Source organism: Elephantulus edwardii, unplaced genomic scaffold (genome assembly GCF_000299155.1).
Source record: "Elephantulus edwardii isolate Elephantulus edwardi_28Jun2011 unplaced genomic scaffold, EleEdw1.0 scaffold00051, whole genome shotgun sequence".
NCBI lineage: Eukaryota > Metazoa > Chordata > Mammalia > Macroscelidea > Macroscelididae > Elephantulus > Elephantulus edwardii.
Window position 1 is genome coordinate 3,574,841 of NW_006399801.1, and position 22,880 is coordinate 3,597,720.

At 41.6% G+C, this 22,880-nt stretch overlaps 1 protein-coding gene and 1 non-coding gene across 2 annotated transcripts in view; one reads left to right on the forward strand and one right to left on the reverse strand.

Annotated features, from left to right (window-relative positions):
* The window catches only part of WRB (tryptophan rich basic protein), a 36,869-nt gene extending 32,197 nt beyond the window's left edge, over positions 1-4,672 (reverse strand). The window contains exon 1 of the mRNA XM_006886712.1: positions 4,519-4,672. Coding sequence (XP_006886774.1) covers positions 4,519-4,620 — 102 coding nt within the window. The 5' untranslated portion in view covers positions 4,621-4,672. The remainder of the gene's footprint in view (positions 1-4,518) is intronic.
* Positions 2,635-2,722, forward strand: TRNAY-GUA. Its single transcript is given in 2 exon segments — positions 2,635-2,671; positions 2,687-2,722. It is a non-coding gene; the product is annotated as a tRNA-Tyr (tRNA).
* Positions 4,673-22,880: the final 18,208 nt, after the last annotated feature.

The window sequence follows — 22,880 nt, forward strand, 5'->3', positions numbered from 1 at the left end:
GGCACAGAACAACAACAACAACATTCTTTGGGACCCTTGGTCTGCAACACTTCAATTTTTTCTCTTCAACTCCAAATAACCTCTGAACTATCTGCTATGGAGTCATCTCCCAAATCCATACACTAGTGTTTAAATAGAACCATGCTCTACAGGATTTTCAATGGCTGTAATCTTTCAGAAAGAGATTCCCAAGTCTATCTTCTGAAGCACCTGAGTGGACTTAAGCCACCAACCTTTATTTAGAGATAGAGGTGTTGTTGCTGTGTGATACCAAGCTGTAACCAACTCATAGCTGACATTCCAGCAGGTTTTTCAGAGGCAGTAAATCGCACCTGAGAAAAATGCCTATCTTTCTCCCGCAGAGCAGCTGATGGATTCAAATGGATTCAAATCGCACACTTTACAGTTGTTGTTGTTGTTAGGTGCCATCGAGTCACAGACGACTCATAGCAACCCTATGAACAAAAGGCCTGAGCACTGTTCGTACATAGAGTTTCCAGAGGCAAGCCATTTTGGAAGTGGATGCCACTCCTGCTTCCAGGCTTGATTTAGTCAGGAAATTCCACCCAACACTGTCCACCATGGGTACCCATTACCACGATTGGCACATCACTGTCACAGCACTTTACAGTAGGCAGTATAAATTCTTAGCACTAGGCTACCAGTGTTCCTTTTCATTAAATAGGTGAAATGTTTTTGCTACCCAAGACTATAAGCACTCTCATAGGATTTATGTCTCAAGACCATGGCCTCAATCAGATGCACCTTAGCCTTCAAACTAACATCACTGCACTTTAGCACTTTGGAGAGGTCCCTGCCAGTAGACTTGCTAAAAACATAAGGCTTCTGATGTCCTGACTACTAGTACCAAAGGTGTTAATTGGAGATCCAAGTAAGATGAAATCATTGACAGTTTCAATCCTTTCTCAATCTAGGACCACTGTTTTCTTGAGGTCGAGATGTAATTCACGTTGAAGGTTGTAGTCCTTGATCTTCTGTAGCAAGTGTTCCAATTCCTCCTCATTTTCGGCAAGCAAAGTGTGCCATCTGCTTAACACATGTTGTTGATCAGTCTTCCTCCAATCTCAATGCCACATTCCTGTTCAGACAGTCCAGTTTCATAAATGATTTGCTCAGTATATAGACTTGACTAGGCATGGAGAAAAGACACAACACTGATGATACACACCCTTCTTGATTTCAAACCATAGTGTTCCCTTGTTCTGTTTGGACAACAGCTTTTTAGTCTAGGAATAGATTTCATATGAGCACAATTAAGTGTTCTGGGATTTCCATTCTTTTTTTTTTTTAATTAATTTTGATGAACATTTACAGGTATTTTGGATTTCCATACATTCATTGTTGCATTTTTCTCCCTGCCCACCCCTCCCCCAGTTCACACTTCTCTTTGAAAAGTAAAATTATTTCATTGGTACAGAATCCCCCACCAACCTACGCCCCAAGTACACTCCACTACGCAACCTTCATTCTGGACTCTTGTCATAATCATAATACCCAATCATATATTGTTTTCAAACAGTTTTCTCCCTCATCTGTTTCAAAAAAGTATACATAATTTATCCAATTTTTCTCAGTCTTACACCAACGCTGATGTCAGTCCCATTCTACAACAATGGCACCATGCAGCACCTATCCTTTTGTGACTGAGATATTCCTCTCAGCATAATGTCCTCCAAGGTCACCCATTTTGAATAACACTGCATGAGTTCCTTGGTTTTAAAGGCAGCGTAATATTCCATTGTGTGAATATACCACAGCTTCTCTATCCATTCGTTTGTTGATGGGCACTTAGGTTGTTTCCAACTCTTTGCTATTGTGAACAAAGCAGCAATAAAGGCAGGATTCCCATTCTTAATGTTAGCCATAGTTTGTTGTGATCCACACAGACAAATGCCTCTGCATAGTCCATAAACACAGATATACATTTTTCTGGTCTTCTCTACTTTTAGCCAGGATCTATATGACACCACGAATGATATCCCAGGTGCCACAAACTCAACTTGAACTTCTAGAAGGTCCCTGTCAATGTACTGTTCCAGCTGTTCTTGGATGATCTTCAGCAGTATTTTGCATGTGTGTGATATTAACCATAATGTTCAACAGTTTCCATTTCGTTAGATCACCTCTTTTGCAAACTGGAACAAATATGGATACCTTCCAGCCAGTCAGGCAGGCAGCTGCCCTCCAAATTCCCTAGCAGAGACTGTTGAACATGTCAAGGTTTGCATCTGTGAGTTCAAACATATCAAGTGGTATCCCATTTATTCCTAAGGCTTATTTTTGCCAATGCCTTCCATACAGCTTGAATTTCTTCCTTTGCTACCACTGCCTCTTGATCATTTGGTACTTCCTGAAATATTGTTAACCAATTTTGTTTGGTACAGTGATTCTGTGTATTCCTTCCACCTTCTTTTGGTGTGTACTGGATCATTCAAGATTTTGCGCAAGGCATTTCTCACTATGCATCTGAAAACTAGACAATGAATAAGATGACAAAAGAATTGATGCCTTTGATCTGTGGTACAGGAGAAGAGTACTGAATATCCCATGGACTGTCAAAAGAACAAACAGATATCTCTTGGAGAAACAGCAACCAGAGTGCTCCTTGGGAGTCCTTCGATAGCTCAGTTGGTAGAGCGGAGGACTGTAGTGGTAATTATCAGGCATCCTTAGGTCGCTGGTTCGAATCCGGCTCGAAGGAGTTCACACCTTGGCTGGTCTGAGTGCAGTGGAGGCCGCAACTAATTGATCACAGCCAGTTAAAGAGTGCTCCTTGGAGGCAAGGATGGCAAAACTTTATCTCATACCTTGGACATGTTGCAAGGAAAGGCTATTACCTTGGAAAAGGATATCATGCTTGGAAAAGTGGAGTGTCAGCAAAAGACAGGAAGGTCCCCTACAAGATGGATTGGTATTGAGATTGCAGAATGGGTTCAAGTGAGTCAGAGCTGATGAGGATGGCACAGGATAGGACAAGAGATTCAGGTCTGTTGTTCACAAGGTCACTATGAGTTGTACTTGACATGATGGTACCTAACAATAACTACAACAGAGTATATGTGTATGTGTTATTGTTGTTATGTGCCATCAAGTCAATTACAACTAACTCATAGTGACCATATGAACAATATCTCTGAACCCTGCCCTATCTTGAGTCAATCTGTCTCTGACATATCTGCCTCAATTGCCACAGTCACAGTGTCAATCCAACTCATCCAGTCTTCCTCTCTTGCACTATCCCTCCACCCTTTCTGAGCATGACACCCTTTTCCAAGGTCTGTCTGGTCCCTCCAGGCAACATGCCCAAAGTATGAAAGACAGTAAAAATCTGTTTTAAGAGTCAATTGGCTGCAGAGAATAGGTTTAGTTAAAGCTTGAGCTAAATGTCTGAGAGAATATTTTTATTTATAACCGCCACCATATCCAAACACATACTCACTTCCCCATCTATCTCTGAGAAATTAAGACCAAAAAGGTTCTGTTAGTAACTGACAGTTCAGTGTGACTTCAACCTGAGATGAAAAGGAGTGATATACAGAGTAAAAATGGAAATAATGTGATATTGCAAGAAAGAAGACAAGAACTAATGTCTTTTTCTGCAACATTAAGTACAAATCTATGAGATTACATCATCTTAAACATTGGAGAACATCACCAAACGTTCCGAAGAGGGGCAAGGGAACATAAGAGAGAATTCCTATGCCTAGGACAACGGTAATAAGGTACCAGAATATAGCTTTGAACTAAGAGGTACTCAGTAAATACTGGTAAAATATAAAGAAGCAGATACTTGTTCCTATTTTACAAACACACTCACATTTATCGTTTCAGAAAAGCAGGGAGATATTCGCTTCTCAAGGCAATGCTACAATTCATACCTTCAATTTCTGCAGTTTTAGTCTGTGTCAGAAAATCTTTTATTCTAATTGAGAATATAAAGAGCATCTTTAATCAAGAAACATGCCCACCCCGTTCAATTTGCCACCAAACCTTTATTCCTGCCACAGCAGGGCAGAACTAGGAAATTCAAAAAGAAGATCAAACCTCCACCCCAGCCCCAGCCAGATGGATGGCTTAAGCCAACAACTACCTATATAAACACTCAGCCTTCTCCTCTAGGAGAGTAATGAAGATGAGATACATCTGTCACACCCTTGAAATCTAGACATGAGAAAATGCACACTGCCTGGCACAATGCCTGGCACAGTACTTGTCGTGCATTCTCTCCCTGGAAACAGAAAGCAATACCTGTACATGGCATGTGCCATAAGGCAATGTGGCCAAGCACTCCCAGGTGTGTCTCCTCCCACCTTTCCCAAGTAATCAATTTGAAGGTAAGGTTCTCCGGTTTTTTATGAGAGTAATTAAACTTTTTCGATCTTAAAACAGTGCAGGACGAATGTGGCGATCGGGCGGCCAACTTCGGATCAATGTGTCTACGCCCAGCCCTCCAGGGACTAAAACTCTCTGGTCTCTGACGACCCGACAACCACTTACGAAGGAAGAAAAGGACGGAAGGAGGATCCTGAGGACATTGCACCCGAACACGAAGCTCAGCACCAGCAGCCACGCCCAGCTGTCGGCCTCCGCGGTGCTCATTCCGTAGGCTCACCAGGCGCCAGCACCGCTACAGCAGCTCCAAGAGGACCACGCTGCCGGTTGCGCCTGCGCAGTTAAAATTAATGGCCTTCAAGAGGCTCGCTACTACGCCTGCGCACTGCGTCTGTCTCAGCGGGCCGTAGACTCGTTTTTCCAGTCCTGTGGGAGGGTTTAATGCAGTTCAGCGTGCTTCTTGGCCACGCAGGCTTCCGTAGTCTTCTCCACCAATTGAACGAGTTACGCATATTCGTATGATTTTATTTTCTTTGTCTCGTTTGGTTGTATGTACTAAACCACTTCATTATTGCTTAATATATTCATTAAATAGACTATTATTCCTAAACTAATACACCTTAAGCCTTCCCATAACTGGAAAATGACCATTATTTGCTAGTAGAAGAAGATCACTGTAAAATGAAACTATTTTATAATGTTACTACGTGCACAATGTTTAATTTAAATTTGTGTGGAAGCTTAAAATCATCCTTTAATCATACTATGGAGTTCCTGCTAGTAAATAATATTCTAGAACCTAATGCACAAAGCAAAACTGTCCAAAACATCATTAAAGTACTGTTTGACCTAAAGTGACTCCAGGCAGCCAGTTTCAAGCAAGGTTCAAAAAGACACCTGTGGGCAGTCATGGGCAGTCAATGGCTTGGTTGGATAACCCCAACACCATGAACCAAGTAATTTAGATGCCAAGAGATTCAAAACAATCATGTCAGATATTACATCAAAAGAATATTGTAGAGTGTTTCATTTATGTCCACATAGAACCTTTTTTTAGACATTTTAGTTTTGCTGATTTAACTTGTCAGGGACTTCAAGATGAAATCATATGGGCCCTAAAGCCAACGACTACCATCTTCACAAAAGAAGGAGTTTGGGCAAACAGATACATAGAGAAGAAGGCTGTGAAAACCAAGGCAGAGATTGGAGTTAGGCTTTCACAAGCTATGAAACATAACCAGACACTAGAAATCCAAGAGAATTTCATAATAATGCTTTGCTTTGTTTTGTTGAGCTGCCCTTTGAAGTCTTCTGTTTAGCTCTCTTATATCATTATTTATTCTTTTAACTTTAGCTTCCCTATGTCCTAGAAGAAGTTTCAGAGCCTCTTCTGATATGCATTTTAGTCTTTTCTTTCTTTCCTGTCATTTTGGGGATCTTTTGTTTCTACCTGTATGTCATCTCACAACTCATCTAGTCTTCAGTCATTAGTGTTTAATGCTTCAAACTTATTCTTGAAATAGTCTCTAAATTTGAGTGGTATACACTCAAGGTCATATTTTGGATCTTGTGGACTCATTTTCTTCAGTTTCAACTTAAACTTTTTAATGAGTAATTAATGGCCTGCTCTACATTTGGCCCCTGACTATGTTCTGGCTGATCATGTAGGATATCATCATTATTTTTTTATAATATAACATGTAAGTAAAATCTTGATAAAGGTAATTTAAAGTGGCAGAAGCAGTACAATGAATTACCAGAAATTAGAACTAGATTCACAAGAGGCTGTGGAAGGAGGGATGATATCAGATTAACCCTTGCTGATGTCAGATGAATCCTGACTGAAAGCAGAGAATACCAGAAAGATGTGTTTTATTTACTATGACAAGGCATTGGACTTTGTGGATGATAATGAATTGTGGCTAACTTCCTAAGTAATCGAAAGTCTAGAAAACTTACTTGTGCTGAAGAACATGTATATAGATGAAGAAGCAATGCTCAAGTAGAAAAAAGGGGTACTTCATAATCTAAAATCAGGAAAAGTGTACATCAGGGTTATGTTCTTGAACCAAACCTATGTAATCTGTATGCTGAGCAAGCAGTCTTAGAAACTTGACTATGGAAAGAAGGATGTGGCATCAGGAACGGAGGAAAACTCTTCAATAACCAGTAATGTGCTAATGATAGAACTTTATTATGGATGACTTGAAGCACATACTGAAAAATCAAATACCACACTTTTCAAAATGGATTGCATTTGCCAAAAAAGAAGCAAAAATCTTCACAATTGGTAAAATAGATAATGTCATCATAAAGAAAGACTGAAATTTTCAACGGTTTTATTTTACTTGGATCCACAATTAATACCCATAGGAGCACAGTTAGGCACTCAAAAGACATGCTCCAATGCGCAAATCTATTGCCAAGGGCCTCGCTAAATAATTAAAGACTTAAGATGTTAGTTTAAAGAACAAGCTGTGCCTGGCCCAAGTTAGGGCATTTTGAAACTGTCACACATACTCTGGAAATGTCATCAGGAGGGGCCAGTCCTTAGAGGAGATCATGCTTGGAAGGGTAAAAGATCAGAGATGGATTGACACAGTGACTGCTGCAATGAAAACAGGTTTGTCAGAGATGTTGAGGTTGTTTCAGGATAGGGCAAAGTTCAGAGCCATTTTTCATAGGATCACTATAAGTCATAGTCATCTTGACAGCATATAACAATAACAATAATATATACATGTGAAATTTTGACATTGAATATGGAAGATCTAAGAAGTATTATGGCCTAGAAACTCACAGCTCTACATTGGTCACATCTAGTGCTGCCAGTTTTCCAGAAGCCACTTGCTGCTGCTTAGATGTTTTTCAATGCAGATATCTCAGATCCAAAAGATGTGTTGAACTCTATGGCTCTTTTTGATAATAGTAATATCTCTGTCAGAAACTTCTTGTGATGGCTCAATTCAAGCCCGGTAAGATAGCAAAACTGACCTATTTCTATGGTATCATTCAATTTGCATGTGTCTTTTTTTTTTTAAATAAATTTTATTATTAAGGTCTAGTACCAGAATAAAATTTAGATCCTGTGTTTTACTAGAAAAATTGTATTTGTACCTTTTTAAAAACTCAAAAACTCATTTAATCAGATGCTTTCATAATGATTTAACTTTGGTACATTAAAAAAAAGTTATTGAAAAGTTCATTATTCATACATTCCAGAATATTTAGGATTAAAGTTAGTGATGCTTTAATGACATCAAACCAAAAGAATATATCCCAGTCAAGAGCATCATATAACTTTGAACTATAAACCAGAAAACCATACTCTTCAGCAGCAAAAAAGGTGTTATTCATCACTTAAAATTTTTTTGTTTTTCTTCAATCATAACAATTCTCCATTTTCCCCTCCAAATATTTATGAATCATAATTTTATAGTCTTTTTTCATATTTTACATTATTGCTTACATTGTCTAAATAATTACAGTAACTGTCTTTCATAAACTTTGCAATGTTTAAAAATATTTTAGAACTAGGACAATGTATCACTGTCATAGGGGATTTTTGTAAACAATTCTAATAGTGTTGAGAATGTAGCATTAACAGAGATTTATTTTTTAATTTTTGTTAAAAGAGCATGATAAAAACATCACCAGTAATACATATATCTATATATAAAATATAGATTATCTCCAATATATTTCCTTTACATAGTAGCACATCAGATACGCAGGAGGAAGTATGGTGGATAGGGCAAGAGAAAAAGTTATTTTGGCAATGAATTAATTAGCCAAGAATTAAGATTCAAAGACCAGGTAAACATCAAAGTTAGTCAGAACATCACCCAATGAGAAGCTGATACCCAGTTGTATCTCCCTAAAGTGTATAAAAAAACCCAACTTTGTCTGTTCGCGGTCGACTCCTCTGTCTCCTGCGAGAGATAAGGGTGGGCCCGGAGCTCCGCAATAAACCTCTTATCTCTTGCTGTTGCATCAAAAAAAAAAAACAAACAAACAACAAAGTTAGTCAGAAAAGTATTATTAAAAATAGGGTTTCTTTAAAGCTGGGGTTTACATACTTTATATTGCATGTTTCCATGTCTGGTCATTCATGCACAGTAGATTACTGTCAATCATGGTCTTTTTCACAGAAGAAAGATTATTTGGAGGAGTAAGTGGTGATACAAAGGTACTGAGAATGCCTATCCCACTACCAATTTTTTCACCATAAAAAAATGTTAACAGAAATGACAGGGTTTAAAAAAAAAAAAAGAATATACTGTTATTTCACAAGTGTTTACCCCAATAATTTATAAGAAAGCTATACCATAAATACATCCTAAACCAACAAACTTTAAAAAAAGTGTACAATGTCCTTGAGTGTAGGAGTAAACATCAGGCCCTAATGTCAAATTCTGTTTAGTGATTTGATTGTGGTCGATTCTTACAACTTAGGAAGGTCAGTAAATCACCTGTTATTTATCTAATGCTATGATGAGCCTTTTTATAGTGGGAGTAGAAACTGGCATGTATTTTCAGTCTACTGGTTCTCCTTATGTCTCCTAGTTTCTATTATGTTTCAACATTACTGTATATTTAAAGAAGTACTCTCTCAATCATAAAGAGAAGTAAAAAGAAAAATTCTTCCCCAAACTCTTTGTTTAAAAAGTTAAATTTAAATGAACAAGACTAAGCACTGGCACTTTTCAAAAATGAAAACTGAAGCCAAATATAATAGTTATAGAAGACAGTTCCGGTTTTAAGGGTTCATCTCTGGTTGCCTCAGCACACGCATTGCTCTTTGGCTGCTCTGGTATTTCATCCTCCTTTTCTGACAGCTCACCAAGATCCTCCAAGGGAAAAGTGCTTTCGCAATTCTGAGTGGAGGAGACCTGTGAAATGACTGGCATTGGAACAGAGAGGAGTTGTTCTCAAAGCTGTGTTCTCCAAGATCATACTGAACAAGGGTCTCTTCTGACTCCTGGTTTAAGTAGTCTGGTACTAGGAAATCACTTCATGCTTTAGGCGATGCATCTTTAGCGAGTAAGCCCTGGTGAAGTTTTTTCCACAGCGGTCACACTGAAATGGTTTAATTCCTGAGTGGATGAGCATGTGCTGTTTTAGGTTCTGAATGCGGGTGAACCGTACCCCCACAGGTTGGACACTGAAAAGGTCTGTCTGGACCATTTGGACTTGAGCGCTCTGTACGGCTGGTAGAAGGAGCAATGTAGAGATGGTAGGGATACTGGACATTTTCCAATCTGCAGGCGGCGGGGCCCGGAGGCCTGCTGCTCCTTCTCTTAGTCCCCGCCAGGCTGAGGCCAGGTGGCGGCGTCGGCGGCGACAACCCGGGGGGAGGGCGGAGCGCGCTCCCTTCTCTCCTCCCCCGGGAGCAGAGGGACCCTATCTAGGGCCGCTGCGCCCAAGCCCGCGGTCAGCCTGCGGACGGGGCATGGCGGCCAGGCGAGCGGTGTGTCCGCGCGGGGTAGTGCGAAGATGAGGTAAGGAAGCACCCTGGCGGGCGCAAGGACCCAACGAAAAGCACGAGCGAAACAGGAGCCCGCGGCCAGCCAGAGGCCGAGGCGAGAGTGGGCAGAGCGGCGACGGCCGGCACTTCCCGACGGGGCGGGCGGGGGAAGGGCGGAGGGAGCCGGGCGAGGCCGCGGGAGCCCGCGCTGCCGTGCAGCCGCTCCGCGAACGCCGCCTGTTTGGGGGCACCTCAATTTGCATGTGTCTTATTCCAGATAGGTACCAAATACCAAGCTATTAGCAAGATATACAATCTACTTAGTGGTACACAAATTAATCATATTTGCATAATTCTACATTTGCCTGTGTGAATCATAATAAATTATGGCTAACACTGAAAAGAATGGGAATCCCAGAACACTTACTGTAAAATGAGCAAAGGCCACATGGAGATGGCCATATCTGACCTTTATCAACTTCACAAAGAGTAATTGTCCCCATCCACAACATCAATAACACCAAATCAATTTCCATGATGTCAGAAATGTCCCCATACTCCCACACTTCTTTCTACTCATCTTGCCACCATCTTACTGCTTTGCTGGGTCCAAAATCCAATACTTACAGACCAAAAGAAGTCAAAAGGTTATAATCCAGATTAATAATATAATAGAGTTAACACAGGTCCCAAAATGTGCATACAGGCATCTCAGCCTCAAGGCTCATGGTTTTAGGCTGGTATTCCCAAGTTCTTAGTCCTACCAATATTGGCTTCTCACCCCTACTTGTCAAAAAAAGTTCTTAGTCCTGCCTATATTGCTCTCCCCCCACCTCAGAGGTCCCATATCACATCAGGTCTCCAGTTCATAGGTGTTGCTGCCTTAGGTGTAGCTGTAGCAAGAAGGGCATCCTACATTATCTTGCTTCTTGTTCAACAGTGCCAGAAGATCTGTCTTTTCAGCTAGAGCTGTTCAATTTATTGGCAAAACTAGCCAATTCCCTTGTAGATTGTTGAGACTGACCAATACTCTTGGGAAATGATAGATAGCCAACCCCCTTATGGATAGGTGGTTGTTGTTGTTGTGGGCCACCATTTAGTTGCTTGCAACTGGTAGTGACCCTATGTACAACAGCCCTGAACCCTGCTTTATTCTGTGTCAACCTTATTGTCTCTGATACACCTACCTTCATTACCCCAGTCACTGAATCAAGACATTTCTTTGAAAGTCTCCCTCTCTTGTGTGGTCCCCCCACCCTTCCAAGCATGATGTCCCTCTCCAAGGACTGGTCCCTCCTTGTGACATGCCCAAAGTATGTCAAACAAAGCTCAGAATCCTTGCCTCCAAGGAACATCCTGATTTCACCCTCTCTATGGCAAATCTCCTTGGAAGCACTCCTTGGTGGCAAAGATTCTGGGGCTTCGTCTGACATACTTTGGATATGTTGCAAGGAGAGACAGGTCTTTGGAGAGGGACATCATGCTGGGTAGAGTAGAGGGACAGCAGAGGGGAAGACCCTCTATGAGGTGGATTGATTCAGTGATTGGGGTAATGGGGATGGGTGTGTCAGAGGCAATGCGATTGGCACAGGATAGAGCAGGGTTTAGGGCTGTTGTACATAGGGTCGCTATGAGTTGCAAACAACTCGACGGCACATAACAACAACAACAACATAGCAAATCTATTTGTTCTCCTGGCAGTCCACGGTATATTCAATACTCTTCTCCAGCACCACAGCTCAAAGGCATCAATACTCTATCATCCCTAGTCATTGTCCAGCTTTTCTGATGCATAGCAAGTAATTATAAAGGCTATAGTTTGGATCAAGCATACCTTAGTCTCTAGACTGACATCTTTGGTCTTCAGCACTCTGGAGAGGTACCTGACAGTAGTCTTTCCCTATGCAATTAAACTTTTGGTTTCCTGGTACAAGTACCATGAGTATTGATTGTGGAGTTAAGCAAACTGAAACTGTTAACAATCTCAATCTCTTCACTGTCTATCGTGATGCTGCCAATTGGCCATATTCCCACACATCTACATAGCAAAGTCAAATAATGGACAGGAAAAGTAATATTGAAAGATAAGCTCCACAATTGTGATCATACGGAATCTATACCTAAACCAAAAAGCCCCAATGGAGTAAGAAAACGCTGCATGGTTTAAAATCAGGAAGGCTGTGCATCAGGGTCGTATCCTTTCTGCCTATCTATTCAATCTGAGCAAATCTAAGTTTGCTGAGCAAGTAACTTGTGATGCTGGAGTCTTTGAAGAAGAATGTGGCTTCAAGATTGGAGGAAGTTTCATTAACAACCTGCATTATGCAACTATGCTTGCTGAAAGTGAGGATATGAAATACTGAAATACTTGCTGCAGGAGATAAAAGACTAATGCCTTCTGTATAGATTATATCTCAACATCAAGAAAGCAAAGGTCCTCACCACAGGAAAAACAATCAATTCAATCAACTTAATGACACCTAATAACAACAACCCAGCCTCATGCTGATCTCATTTACATGACCATAGCTATAAAAAGTCAACTAATTCACTTTATCACATTCCATAACCTCATTGTCTATCTCTCTCTCTTTTTTTTAAATAGGCATCCTAGTTGATGTGAAAGGAGTCCTGCCAACATAATGCATTGCATTTTCAGATGCTAACTGGAAAAACAACGGGTCAAATTGGCCAGCTACTCTAACAGGGAAAGATGAGGCAGTCTTCTCCAGTAAAGATTCACAGCCTTGGAAAATGAGTGTAGGGTAGGCATGAGTTGAAATGAAAGCAACAATAGTTTGGTTTTGAAGGAGACATGAAACCATAGGCTTACTCAACTAATAGCAGTTTAGACCCACCTATTCAGAAAATAGAGCTGGAGATCTACCTATTTAAAGTTACAACTTTGGAAAACTCACAGAATAGTTCTTCCCATGGGGTTACTATGAGTCAGAATCAACTCTATGGTGAGTAAAAACAGTAGGTATGAAGTGATATCTCGTAGTGGTTTTGATTTGCATTTTTCTAATGAACAAAAAAGGGGCCTTTGTGGCACAATGATTATGCACTGTCAGGAAGGTAAACAGTGGGAATCCACTAGCAGCTATACGGCAGAAAAAAGTAGCAGTCTGCTTTTGTAAAAATTATGCCCTTGACAACCTTATGGGACAGTTTTACCTTGTACTGTAGAGTCATTTTGAGTTGGAGTAAAGATGCAGCCATGGGTTATATGTCAGACATTTATCTGACCGCAAGTTTAAAATCAAAGAATGAACAAAAAATTCATTATCCTGGGTTTTAGTCAAACAACAAGGTTGTTATTCGTTGTCATGAGTCAATTCTGATTCATGTTGACCTAGTGTACAGAGTAGAACCACTTCACAAGGTTTAAAAGGCAGTGGTCTTTTAGAAACAGATTACCAGCCCTGTCTTCTGAGGTGCTTTGAATGGATCCAAACCACTAATCTTACAATTAGTAGTTGAGCATTTAATCACTTGTAACCCAGGACTCACTCTGGGTTTAGAAGAGGTACTGGGAAAATTATTGTCAATGTCAGATGGATCTTGACAGAAAACAAGAGTAACAGAGGGATATCTATCTGTGTTTCATTAATTATGCAAAGGCATTTGTCTGTGTGGATCACAACATATTGGGGTTAACATTGAGGAGAATAGGAATCTCAGAACACTTGATTGTATTTACGTGAAACCTATACTTGGACCAGGAAACAGTCCTCAGAACAGAGCAGGGAAATACTTCATGGTTCAAAATCAGGAAGGGAGTGCACAAGGGATGCATGGTGTCTCCATACCTTTTCAATCTATATGCAGAACAGATCATTCAGGAAGCTGGGCTTTATGAAGAGGAATATGGCATCAGGATTGGAGGAAACCTCATCAACAACCTAGGATATGCAGATGACACAATTTTGCTTGCTATAACTGAAGAGAACCTGAGGCACTTGCTACAGAAGGTCAGGAACTCTAGTCTTCAATATGGATTTAAGCTCAACATCAAGAAGACAAAGATTCTCACCACTGGGCCAACTAGCAGCCCCATGATAGATGGAGAAGAGATTGACGTTGTTAACAGTTACAGCTTGCTCGACTTCACAATCAACACTCTTAGCATCAGCAGTCAGGAAAAAGATGAATTGCATTAGGTAAATCTGCTGTCAGGGACCTTTCCAGAGTACTGAGAAGCAACGGTGTCAGTCTAGAGACTAAGGTGTGCCTGATCCAGTCCATGGTCTCCACAATTATTTGCTATGCTTTAGAGAGCTAGATAATGACTAAGGATAATAGAAAAAGAATTGATGCCTATGAGCTGTGGTTCTAGAGAAGAGTCTTGAACATACCATGAACCACCAAGAAAACAAATAGGTCTATCTTGGAGAGGGTGAAACCAAGTTTCTCCTTGGATGCTAGAATTTTTCATTTCCATATTACATACTTTAGGCATGTGACTAGTAGGGACCGATCCTTAGAGAAGGACATCATGCTGGGAAAGGTGGAGGGACAGCATAGGAGAGGAAGACCCAGATGAAATGGATTGACACAGTAACTGGGGCAATGGGAGTAGGTGTCTCAGAGTTACTGAGACTGGCTTAGGACAGGGCAGGCAACTCGACAGCACATAACAACAGCAACAACAACAACCCAGGACTGTTTAAAAATTATAACAGTAAATATTACAGGGAGAAAATATCCTGTCGGGAGTTGTGCTACTAACCCAAAGACCTGAACTCTCTGGTTATTCCAAACCAATAGTGGATTCTCCAACATGATTTACAGCCTCAGAAACCAGGTGGCAGGCCAGATTTGTTTCTTACTTGATGGCAATACATTTAAATTGGATTTTTAAAAATGTATAAAGTCTTGCCTTTCTACGAAGATGGCGCCGAAAGCGAAGAAGGAAGCCTCTGCCCCTCCCAAAACTGAAGCCAAAGCAAAGGCATTGAAGGCCAAGAAGGCAGTCCTGAAGGGCGTCCACAGCCAAAAAAAAAAGAAGATCCGCATGTCACCCACATTCCGGCGGCCTAAGACGCTGAGACTCAGGCGGCAGCCCAAATACCCCCGGAAGAGTGCTCCCAGGAGAAACAAGCTTGACCACTATGCCATCATCAAATTTCCCCTGACCACTGAGTCAGCTATGAAGACGATAGACGATAACAACACACTTGTGTTCATTGTGGATGTCAAGGCCAATAAGCACCAAATTAAACAAGTTGTAAAGAAGCTCTATGACATTGATGTGGCTAAGGTCAACACTTTGATTAGGCCTGATGAAGAGAAGAAGGCCTATGTTCGACTTGCTCCTGATTATGATGCTTTGGATGTTGCCAACAAAATTGGGATCATCTAAACTGAGTCCAGCGGGCTAATTCTAAATGTAATACATTTTTCTCACCAAAAAAAAAAAATTGTATAAAGTCTTTTGAAGAACAAATAGCTGAGGCATGGGTAGTATATAACAAACAAATAAGCACTTAGTTGCTTACTGAAATATGGTAATTTGAACCAGATGATACAACCTTGCTTGCTGAAGGTAAGGAGGACTGGACTTGAAACACCTGTTACAGAAGATCAAAGATTACAGCCTTCTATATTAATTACAACTCAGCATTAAGAAAACAAAAATCTTCACCACTTGGCTGATAGGCAACATATGGCAGAGGGAGAAAAGATTTACGTTTTCAATGATTTCATCTAACTTGGATCCATAATCAACACCTTCAGCACTGTGTCAATCTACTTCCATGAAGGTCTTGATCTCGATAGCAATTCTAAATACAGCTTCTGTTTCCAAGAGTGCTATCAGTCAATTCTGAGGTATATTGATTATTTCGTTTCAAATTAACAACTGATGCGCTTCTGTATGAAACACAGATAAGGTCTATAGACCTGGTCTATGCTGAATCATCAGTGTATGAAGAATTGAAAATGCACTAGGCCAAGGGGACAAACCAGTGAACTGTAGATGTTTACCCTGGCTCCTGTTTTTGTTTTATTGACAAGTTGCCAAACCAAGCGCTTAGAGCAATTAAAACACAGTGGGAAAATAATTTTCTGGAAGTAGATGGCCAGGACTTTCTTCTCAGGTACCTCGCAGTGGACTATTAATTAGATTTTAAAATCTGAAGTGCTTGGTTTGTGGAAAAATGCAGTCAGAAGCAAAGCCTTAATTCCATTCAGATGTTTAACATGGGCTCAGATGACATTTGAGCTTCTTCCAGAGCTGTACTTGATGTGTGACTTTGCCCTCAGGGAAAGTGAAGTTGTAACTGTGGCTGCTAGACCAGCTTGGGCAAGAGTAATTGTTTGCCTGTGTGTGTCCTTAATGAGATCATAGCTCTGACCACCACATAGCCAGGCAACAGTGGTGGGAACCCCAGAATCAATCCTATAAGATTTTAATTTTAAATTGTGTATGTTTCCCAATCTTAGGAAGCTCTGGTGGCCTAGTGTCGAGAAGCCGTGCTGCAATCCTGAAGGCAAGGGTTCGAGGCCACTAGCTGCTCTTCGAGGGAAGGATGGGCAACCTCCTCCCATGCAATTAACTGCCTCTGAAAACCTACCAGAGGGTCAACTATGGGTTGTTTCTGACTCTGATACACAGCAACAACATCCTAATCTTAGTCTTTTGCCTACCAAAGGAGCACTTATTTGTTTAGCCATGGTTCAGTGGAACTTCATTAACAGCATTGTTGATTTTTTCCTCTCTCATTCTAGAATGATTTGTCTTTGTGCTCTGTCTCAATAAAAAAGCCTCTATAGAATATGTTCAAATTTGGAGTGTTCATTTCCCTTAAAACAATGATGGCAAGGTTCAATTCTGTTATGAGTTGCAGTTGGACTCTATAGCACCTAAGAAAAGCAGCAACAAGAAGTATGCTAACTGCACCACCAAAGGTACAGTTAAACATTGACAGTGACAATCCAAGGACCAATAAAACAGATCTTGATGACAACCTTAATGGACAAATTTTCCATAAAATATATAACTCAAAGAAAGGGTCGAAATATGTCATTCAGTGTATATTTTTATCCTACACATGAACTTGATGGATAAATGTTGTTAGGTGCTATTAGGTCTGTGAGAGTCATAGTGACCCTCTGATCTAAACCCTGACTTATGCTGTGCCATCTTCAAAATTTCTGACCTACAGCTCATTGCTGTAGTCACTATGTCCATGCATCTCATTGAGAGTTTTCCTTTCATCAACGCTCCACCTTTCCAAGGCTGATGTGCCTTTCCAAGGAACAGCCTCTCCTTGTTCTCATTCCCAAGAAAGGTGATCCAACAGGATGTGGAAATTATCAAGCAATATTATTAATATCATATGTTGTTATATTTCATCGAGTCACCTCTGAACCCTGCCCTATCCTGAACTAGTCTGTTTCCGACAAACCTCAACCTAGGTATTGTGTCGCTCCAGCTCATCCAGGGTTTCCTCTCCTGGGCTATCTTTTTACCCTTCCAGACATGATAACCCCCTGCAGGGACTAGTCCATCCTGGCCACATGCCCAAAGTATATGAGATGGAGCTTCAAAATCCTTGCTTCCAAGGAACAGTCTGATTTCACTCTCTCCATTATAAACTTGTCTGCTCTTTTGACAATCCATGCTACATTCAAAACTCTCCTCCAGCACAACCCAAAGGCATCAATTCTTCTTCTCCCCACTCTAGTCATTGCCCAGCTCTTTGATGCATAGCAAGTAATTGTGAAAATCATGGCCTGGATCAGGCCCACTTTAGTCTCCAGACTGACATCATTGCTCTTTAGCACTTTGGAGAGGTCCTTAACAGCAGCTTTCCCCAGATTAATTCTTTTGGTTTCTTGGCTGCTGGTGTCAAAAGTGTTGACTGCGATCTGAGCAAGCTGAACTTGTTAATGACCTCAATCCCCTCTCCATCTATCATAGAACTTCCAACTGGCCCAGTGGTGAAAATCTTTGTTTTCTTCATGTTGGGCTTCAATCTATATTGACAAATATATAGTCCTTGACCTTCTGCAGCAAATGCTTCATGTCCTTCTCAGATTTGGATAGCAAATTTGTGTCATCTGCATAATGTAGGTTGTTGGTGAGTCTTCTTCCAATCCTGATGTTACATTCCTCTCATAAACTCTAGCTTCTCAAATGACCGATTCTACATTCAGATTGAAAAAGTACGGAGACAGGACACATCCCTGACACATTCCTTTCCTGATTTTGAACCATGCAGTGTTTCCTTGTTTTATTCTGAGGACAGTTACCGGGTACAGGCATATTTTTCCACATGAGCACAATCAAGTGTTCTGGGATTCCCATTCTTCTCAAGGTTAGCCACAATTGGTTGATCCCCATAGTCAAATGCCTTTGCATAGTCAATGAAACTCAGATAGACATTCCTCTAGTACTCTTTGTTTTCTGCCAAGATCCATTGGTGATAATATTTCTGATGCCAAAAATATTATCACAGCCTCCTTTAAACCTGACCTGTATTTCTGGTAGTTCTATGTTGACATACTATTCTAGTTGTTCTTGGATAATCTTCACTAGGTCTTTGCTTGTGTGTGCTATGAGTGATATTGATATTTTCCACACTATGTTGGGTCAGGATTTTTGGAAGAGGAATCTCTTCCAGTCTTTTAGCCAGGTTGTTGTCCTCCAAATTTCTTGGCACACTTTAATGAGCACATCCAAGGCAGAATATATCTGTTAAAATATGTCAATTAAAAAAACACCAATTGGTATTCTATCAACTCTTTGGGCCTTGTTTTCTGTCAATTTCTTTAGAGCAGCTTGAACCTCCTCTTTCATCACTATTGTCTCTTGAGCATGTGTTATATCATGAAATTCTTTCATGTCAGCCAATTCTTTTTGGTACAGTGACTCTGTATACTTTGTATACATCTTTTAATGCTTCCTAGATCACTCAACATTTTGCCTATAACATCCTTAAATATTACAACTTGAGGCTTGAATTTGTTCTTTAGTTCTTTCAGCTTAAGAAATGCTAAGTGAGTTCAGCCCTTTTGATTTTCCAATTCCAGTTCTTTGCACATTTCATTACATTATCACATGCAAGTAAAATATTGTTGATCATCCAAAAACAGAACAGTACATTGACAGAGAAATTCCAGAAATTCAAGCTGGGTTTACAAGAGGCCATGGCGCCATAGCTGATGTTAGTAGGGTCTTGGCTGAAAGCAGAGAATAACGGAAGAATGTCTCTGTTTTATTAACTATGCAAAGGCATTTTTGTGGATCATAATAAACTGTGGCTAATCTTGAGAAGAATGGGAATTCCAAAGCAACTAATTATGCTTACAAAAAATCTATAGCTGTTATCTGAATGGAATAATGGAACACACCATGGTCTAAAATTAGGCAAGGTGTGCATCAGGATTGTATCCTCTCTCCATACCTATTCAATCTGTATACTGAGCATATATTTATCTTATTTGAGGGTACCATGGACTGCTAGGAAAACAAACAGATTCATCCTGGAAAGGGTTAAACCAGGCAGTTCCTTGGAGGCAAGGATTCTGAGGCTCTGTCTAACATACTTTGGACATGTTGTAAGGAGGGACCGGTCCTTGGAGAAGGACATCATGCTTGGGAGGGTGGAGGGACAGCGCAGGAGGAGAAGGCCCTCTATGAGGAGGATTGATTCAGTGACTGGGGTAATCGGGATGGGTGTGTCGGAGACAGTGCGATTGGCACAGGACAGGGCAGAGATTCGGGCCGTTGTACATAGGGTTGCTATAAGTCGCAAGCAACTCGATGACACATAACAACATACCGTCAAATCGGATCTGACTGGTACAGGAGGAGATCGTCCCTCCTTCTCCAGCGGAGTATCTGGTGGATTCGAACTGTGCACCTCTGGATTGCAGTGCAGCTCCTTGTCACTAGGCCACCAGAGCTCCCTTGAGCATATCATTTGAGAAGCTGCATTTTATGAAGAGCGTGGTATTAAGGTAGGAGGAAGGCTCATCAACAATGTGTTATGCAAATGACACACACTTGCTAGGTGAAAGTGAGGAGGACCTAAAGCTTTTGTGCAGAGCATCAAGGACTAGAGCATTCAATATAGATTACATCTCAAAAACAAGAAAGCAAAAATCCCCAGCAACAATAGCAAAGCTCAACGGGGCAGCAAACAACAAATGCTGGCTAGGTTGTGGAGAGATTAAAACTCTTATTTACTGTTGGTTGGGATGTAAATGGTACAAACACAATGGAAGGTGATCTGGATTGTCAGAAAAAGTTGGAAATAGAAATACCAGTTGACTCAGCAATTCCACTCCTGGGAATATCCCCTAAAGAATCCCAAGGCACAACTCGTCGACTAGGCAATTCCACTACTGGGAATATACCCTAAAGAATCTCAAGCCATGACTCACACACCCATATTGATGGCTGTGTTATTAACAATAGCAAAGAGATGGAAGCAACCTAAGTGCCCATCAACAAACAAATGGATAGAAAAACTATGGTATATTCACACAATGGAAAGTTACGCAGCATTGAAAAGTAATCATAAAATATTTCACAACATGGGGGAGCCTTGAGGACATTATGCTAAATAAAATATCTCAGTGACAAAAGGACAAATGCCTAACACTGCTGTTACAAAATAGGAAAGACATGGAGGGTTGGGGAGGGAATGGAGAAAGAGTGGACAGATAATGAACACTGCATTAGATCAGAGGAGGGAAAGAGCTGTCTGAAAGAAATATATGATTATGCATAATATGTAGAACAATCTGGAGCAAAGTGTACATTGCGTGGTGGGCTGAGTGAGGAAGAAGGGGTATAGAAAATGAGCAACAATGAATTAAAAAAATCCTAATTAGTACTCCTGATGGGCAGGTGGCTTTGCTCCAAAGGTTGTTCAGGAACCCAGGAATGCAGGGGCCTTCTGTCTTGTAATTCTCCAAGTTTTAACACTTGACTTTTGATAATGCTGCAGCAGAAGGGGAAAGTGCATGAAGGATCCTGTATAGAAAAATTTTATATACTGTGTCTGAAACTAACAATAAATATTGATGGTTAGAAAATACGGCTTTTGGCGAGCTCTGGTGGCCTAGTGGCAAGAAGGTGTACTGTAATCCAAGAGGTGCACAGTTCAAATCCACCAGATGCTCTGCTGGAGAAGGAGGAACAATCTCCTCCTGTACCAGTCAGATCTGATTTGATGGTACACACACAACCACAAAATAATAAAATTTAAAAAAAAAAGAAAATATGGCCTTAGTGATAGAACGGACGCCTGAAATTGTATGATACAATTTTGTGATACCAACAACTTCTTGTTGTTGTTATGTGCTGTTGAGTAGACTACAAATCCTAGTTGTAGGAGCACAATAGCTCTAAATCCTGCACTGTCCTGAACCAATCTCACTGTCTCTGACACAATCTCTCTGTTTCTAATCTCGTTACCTCAGTTATTGTGTCAATCCATCTCATCCAGAATCTTCCTCTCCTGCCTTGTCCCTCCACTCTTTGAGCATGATATGCTTCTTCAAAGACTGGTCCTTCCTGACTACATGCCCCAAGTGTGGGAGACCGAGTCTCGAAATCCTTGCTTCCAAGGAGCAGTTGGATTTCACCCTCTCCAGAAAAGAACTGTTTGTTCTCTTGGCAATCCATATTATGTCCAATTCCCTTCTCCAGCACCACAACTCAAAGGCATCAATTTTTCTTCTGTCATTCTTGGTCATTGTCCAAGTCTCTGATGCATAGAAAGTGATTCCAAAGACCATGGCCTGGATCAAGCACACCTAATTTATTCACTACAAAACATTTTTTTAAAGATATATTTTTAGGAAGATCCAAGATGGTGGCGGAGGCAGAGACAGCGTGGTGAGCTGCAGGAGCAGCGAACCACTTAAAGCAGGGCCATTATGGCCTTCCATAGACTTCGGCTTATTGATAATTGAACACTTAAACAGTTGATGACTGGCCCTCAGTGAAGATTGAGGCTCAACAACAAGAATTAAAGGATTCCCAAGGAGAAATGGGTGAGTCTGTGGCTCCCAAACCCACCCCCCTTGCAGAGCCCGCGCCACAGTCGCTGCAGCTCCATGAGGCTTCCACAGCTGGAATGAATGGATTCCCTCACCCAGGATGGATGCTGGGCATCGGCCCTCCTCAAGACAGGTACAGTGAAGCCACCACACTGCCACAAGGTGGACTTGTTCTGGAGAGAATTCTTGGAGCCAGGATGGCGGCTGTGGGGGAAGCAGGAGCCCGTTGGCCGCCCACACAAGAGGGGCTGCGCCCGTGCGGCGGGGGGGGGGGGGCACACCCTCAACGGCCGCCCGTGCTGGGTGGGCTGCACACCTCCTGCAGACCTCCCACGCTGGGGGGAGGGCGCGCACCCCGCTGGCAGCCTACGTAGGAGGTAGGGGATGGGATGCATGCCTGCCATCTGCAGGTTTGTGTTTCCTTGGACAGGCCAAAGAAGACGATGTATTGGACAGGCCAAAGAAGACTATTACCTATGCAATGGATTGCTGAAAGTCACTGTGAGTCTGATGACCTTAACAGTGGCAGCATGCACAAGAGGACCGACACCCTAAACGCACCACATATTTTGTTCTGTTGAATGCTTCTGCCAAAAGATGGTTAGACCTGGGGGGAGTCTGTTCACAATTCTCAGGTTCCCTTTATCATATATAAAGGGGGAGGGCAGTGACACCTACTTCAAAATATAATATGACCACTTATGAGGGGGTAAAAGTGGCAGTGCTGGAATTGGAAACACTATCCCTGACCACAGACTCCTCAGTCAGGCGAGGGGACCAAACTGGGGTACGGGCAATTGGAGGGGGAGTATACCAGCCAGCTCCTGGGGGGATTGCCCTGCTCGGAATGGGCTGCCCTTGGCCCCCGGCTCGGGGTGAGCTGTCGCGGCCCTCTGCCCGGGGTGGGCTGCCCTTGGCCCCTGGCTCGGGGTGAGCTGTCGTGGCCCTCAGGGTGAGCGCCTCAGTCCCCAGATTGTGCCATCTGACCCCTGGGTGGGGAGGGAGAAAAAAAAATAAAAGAATGCCTAGGGTATCCAAT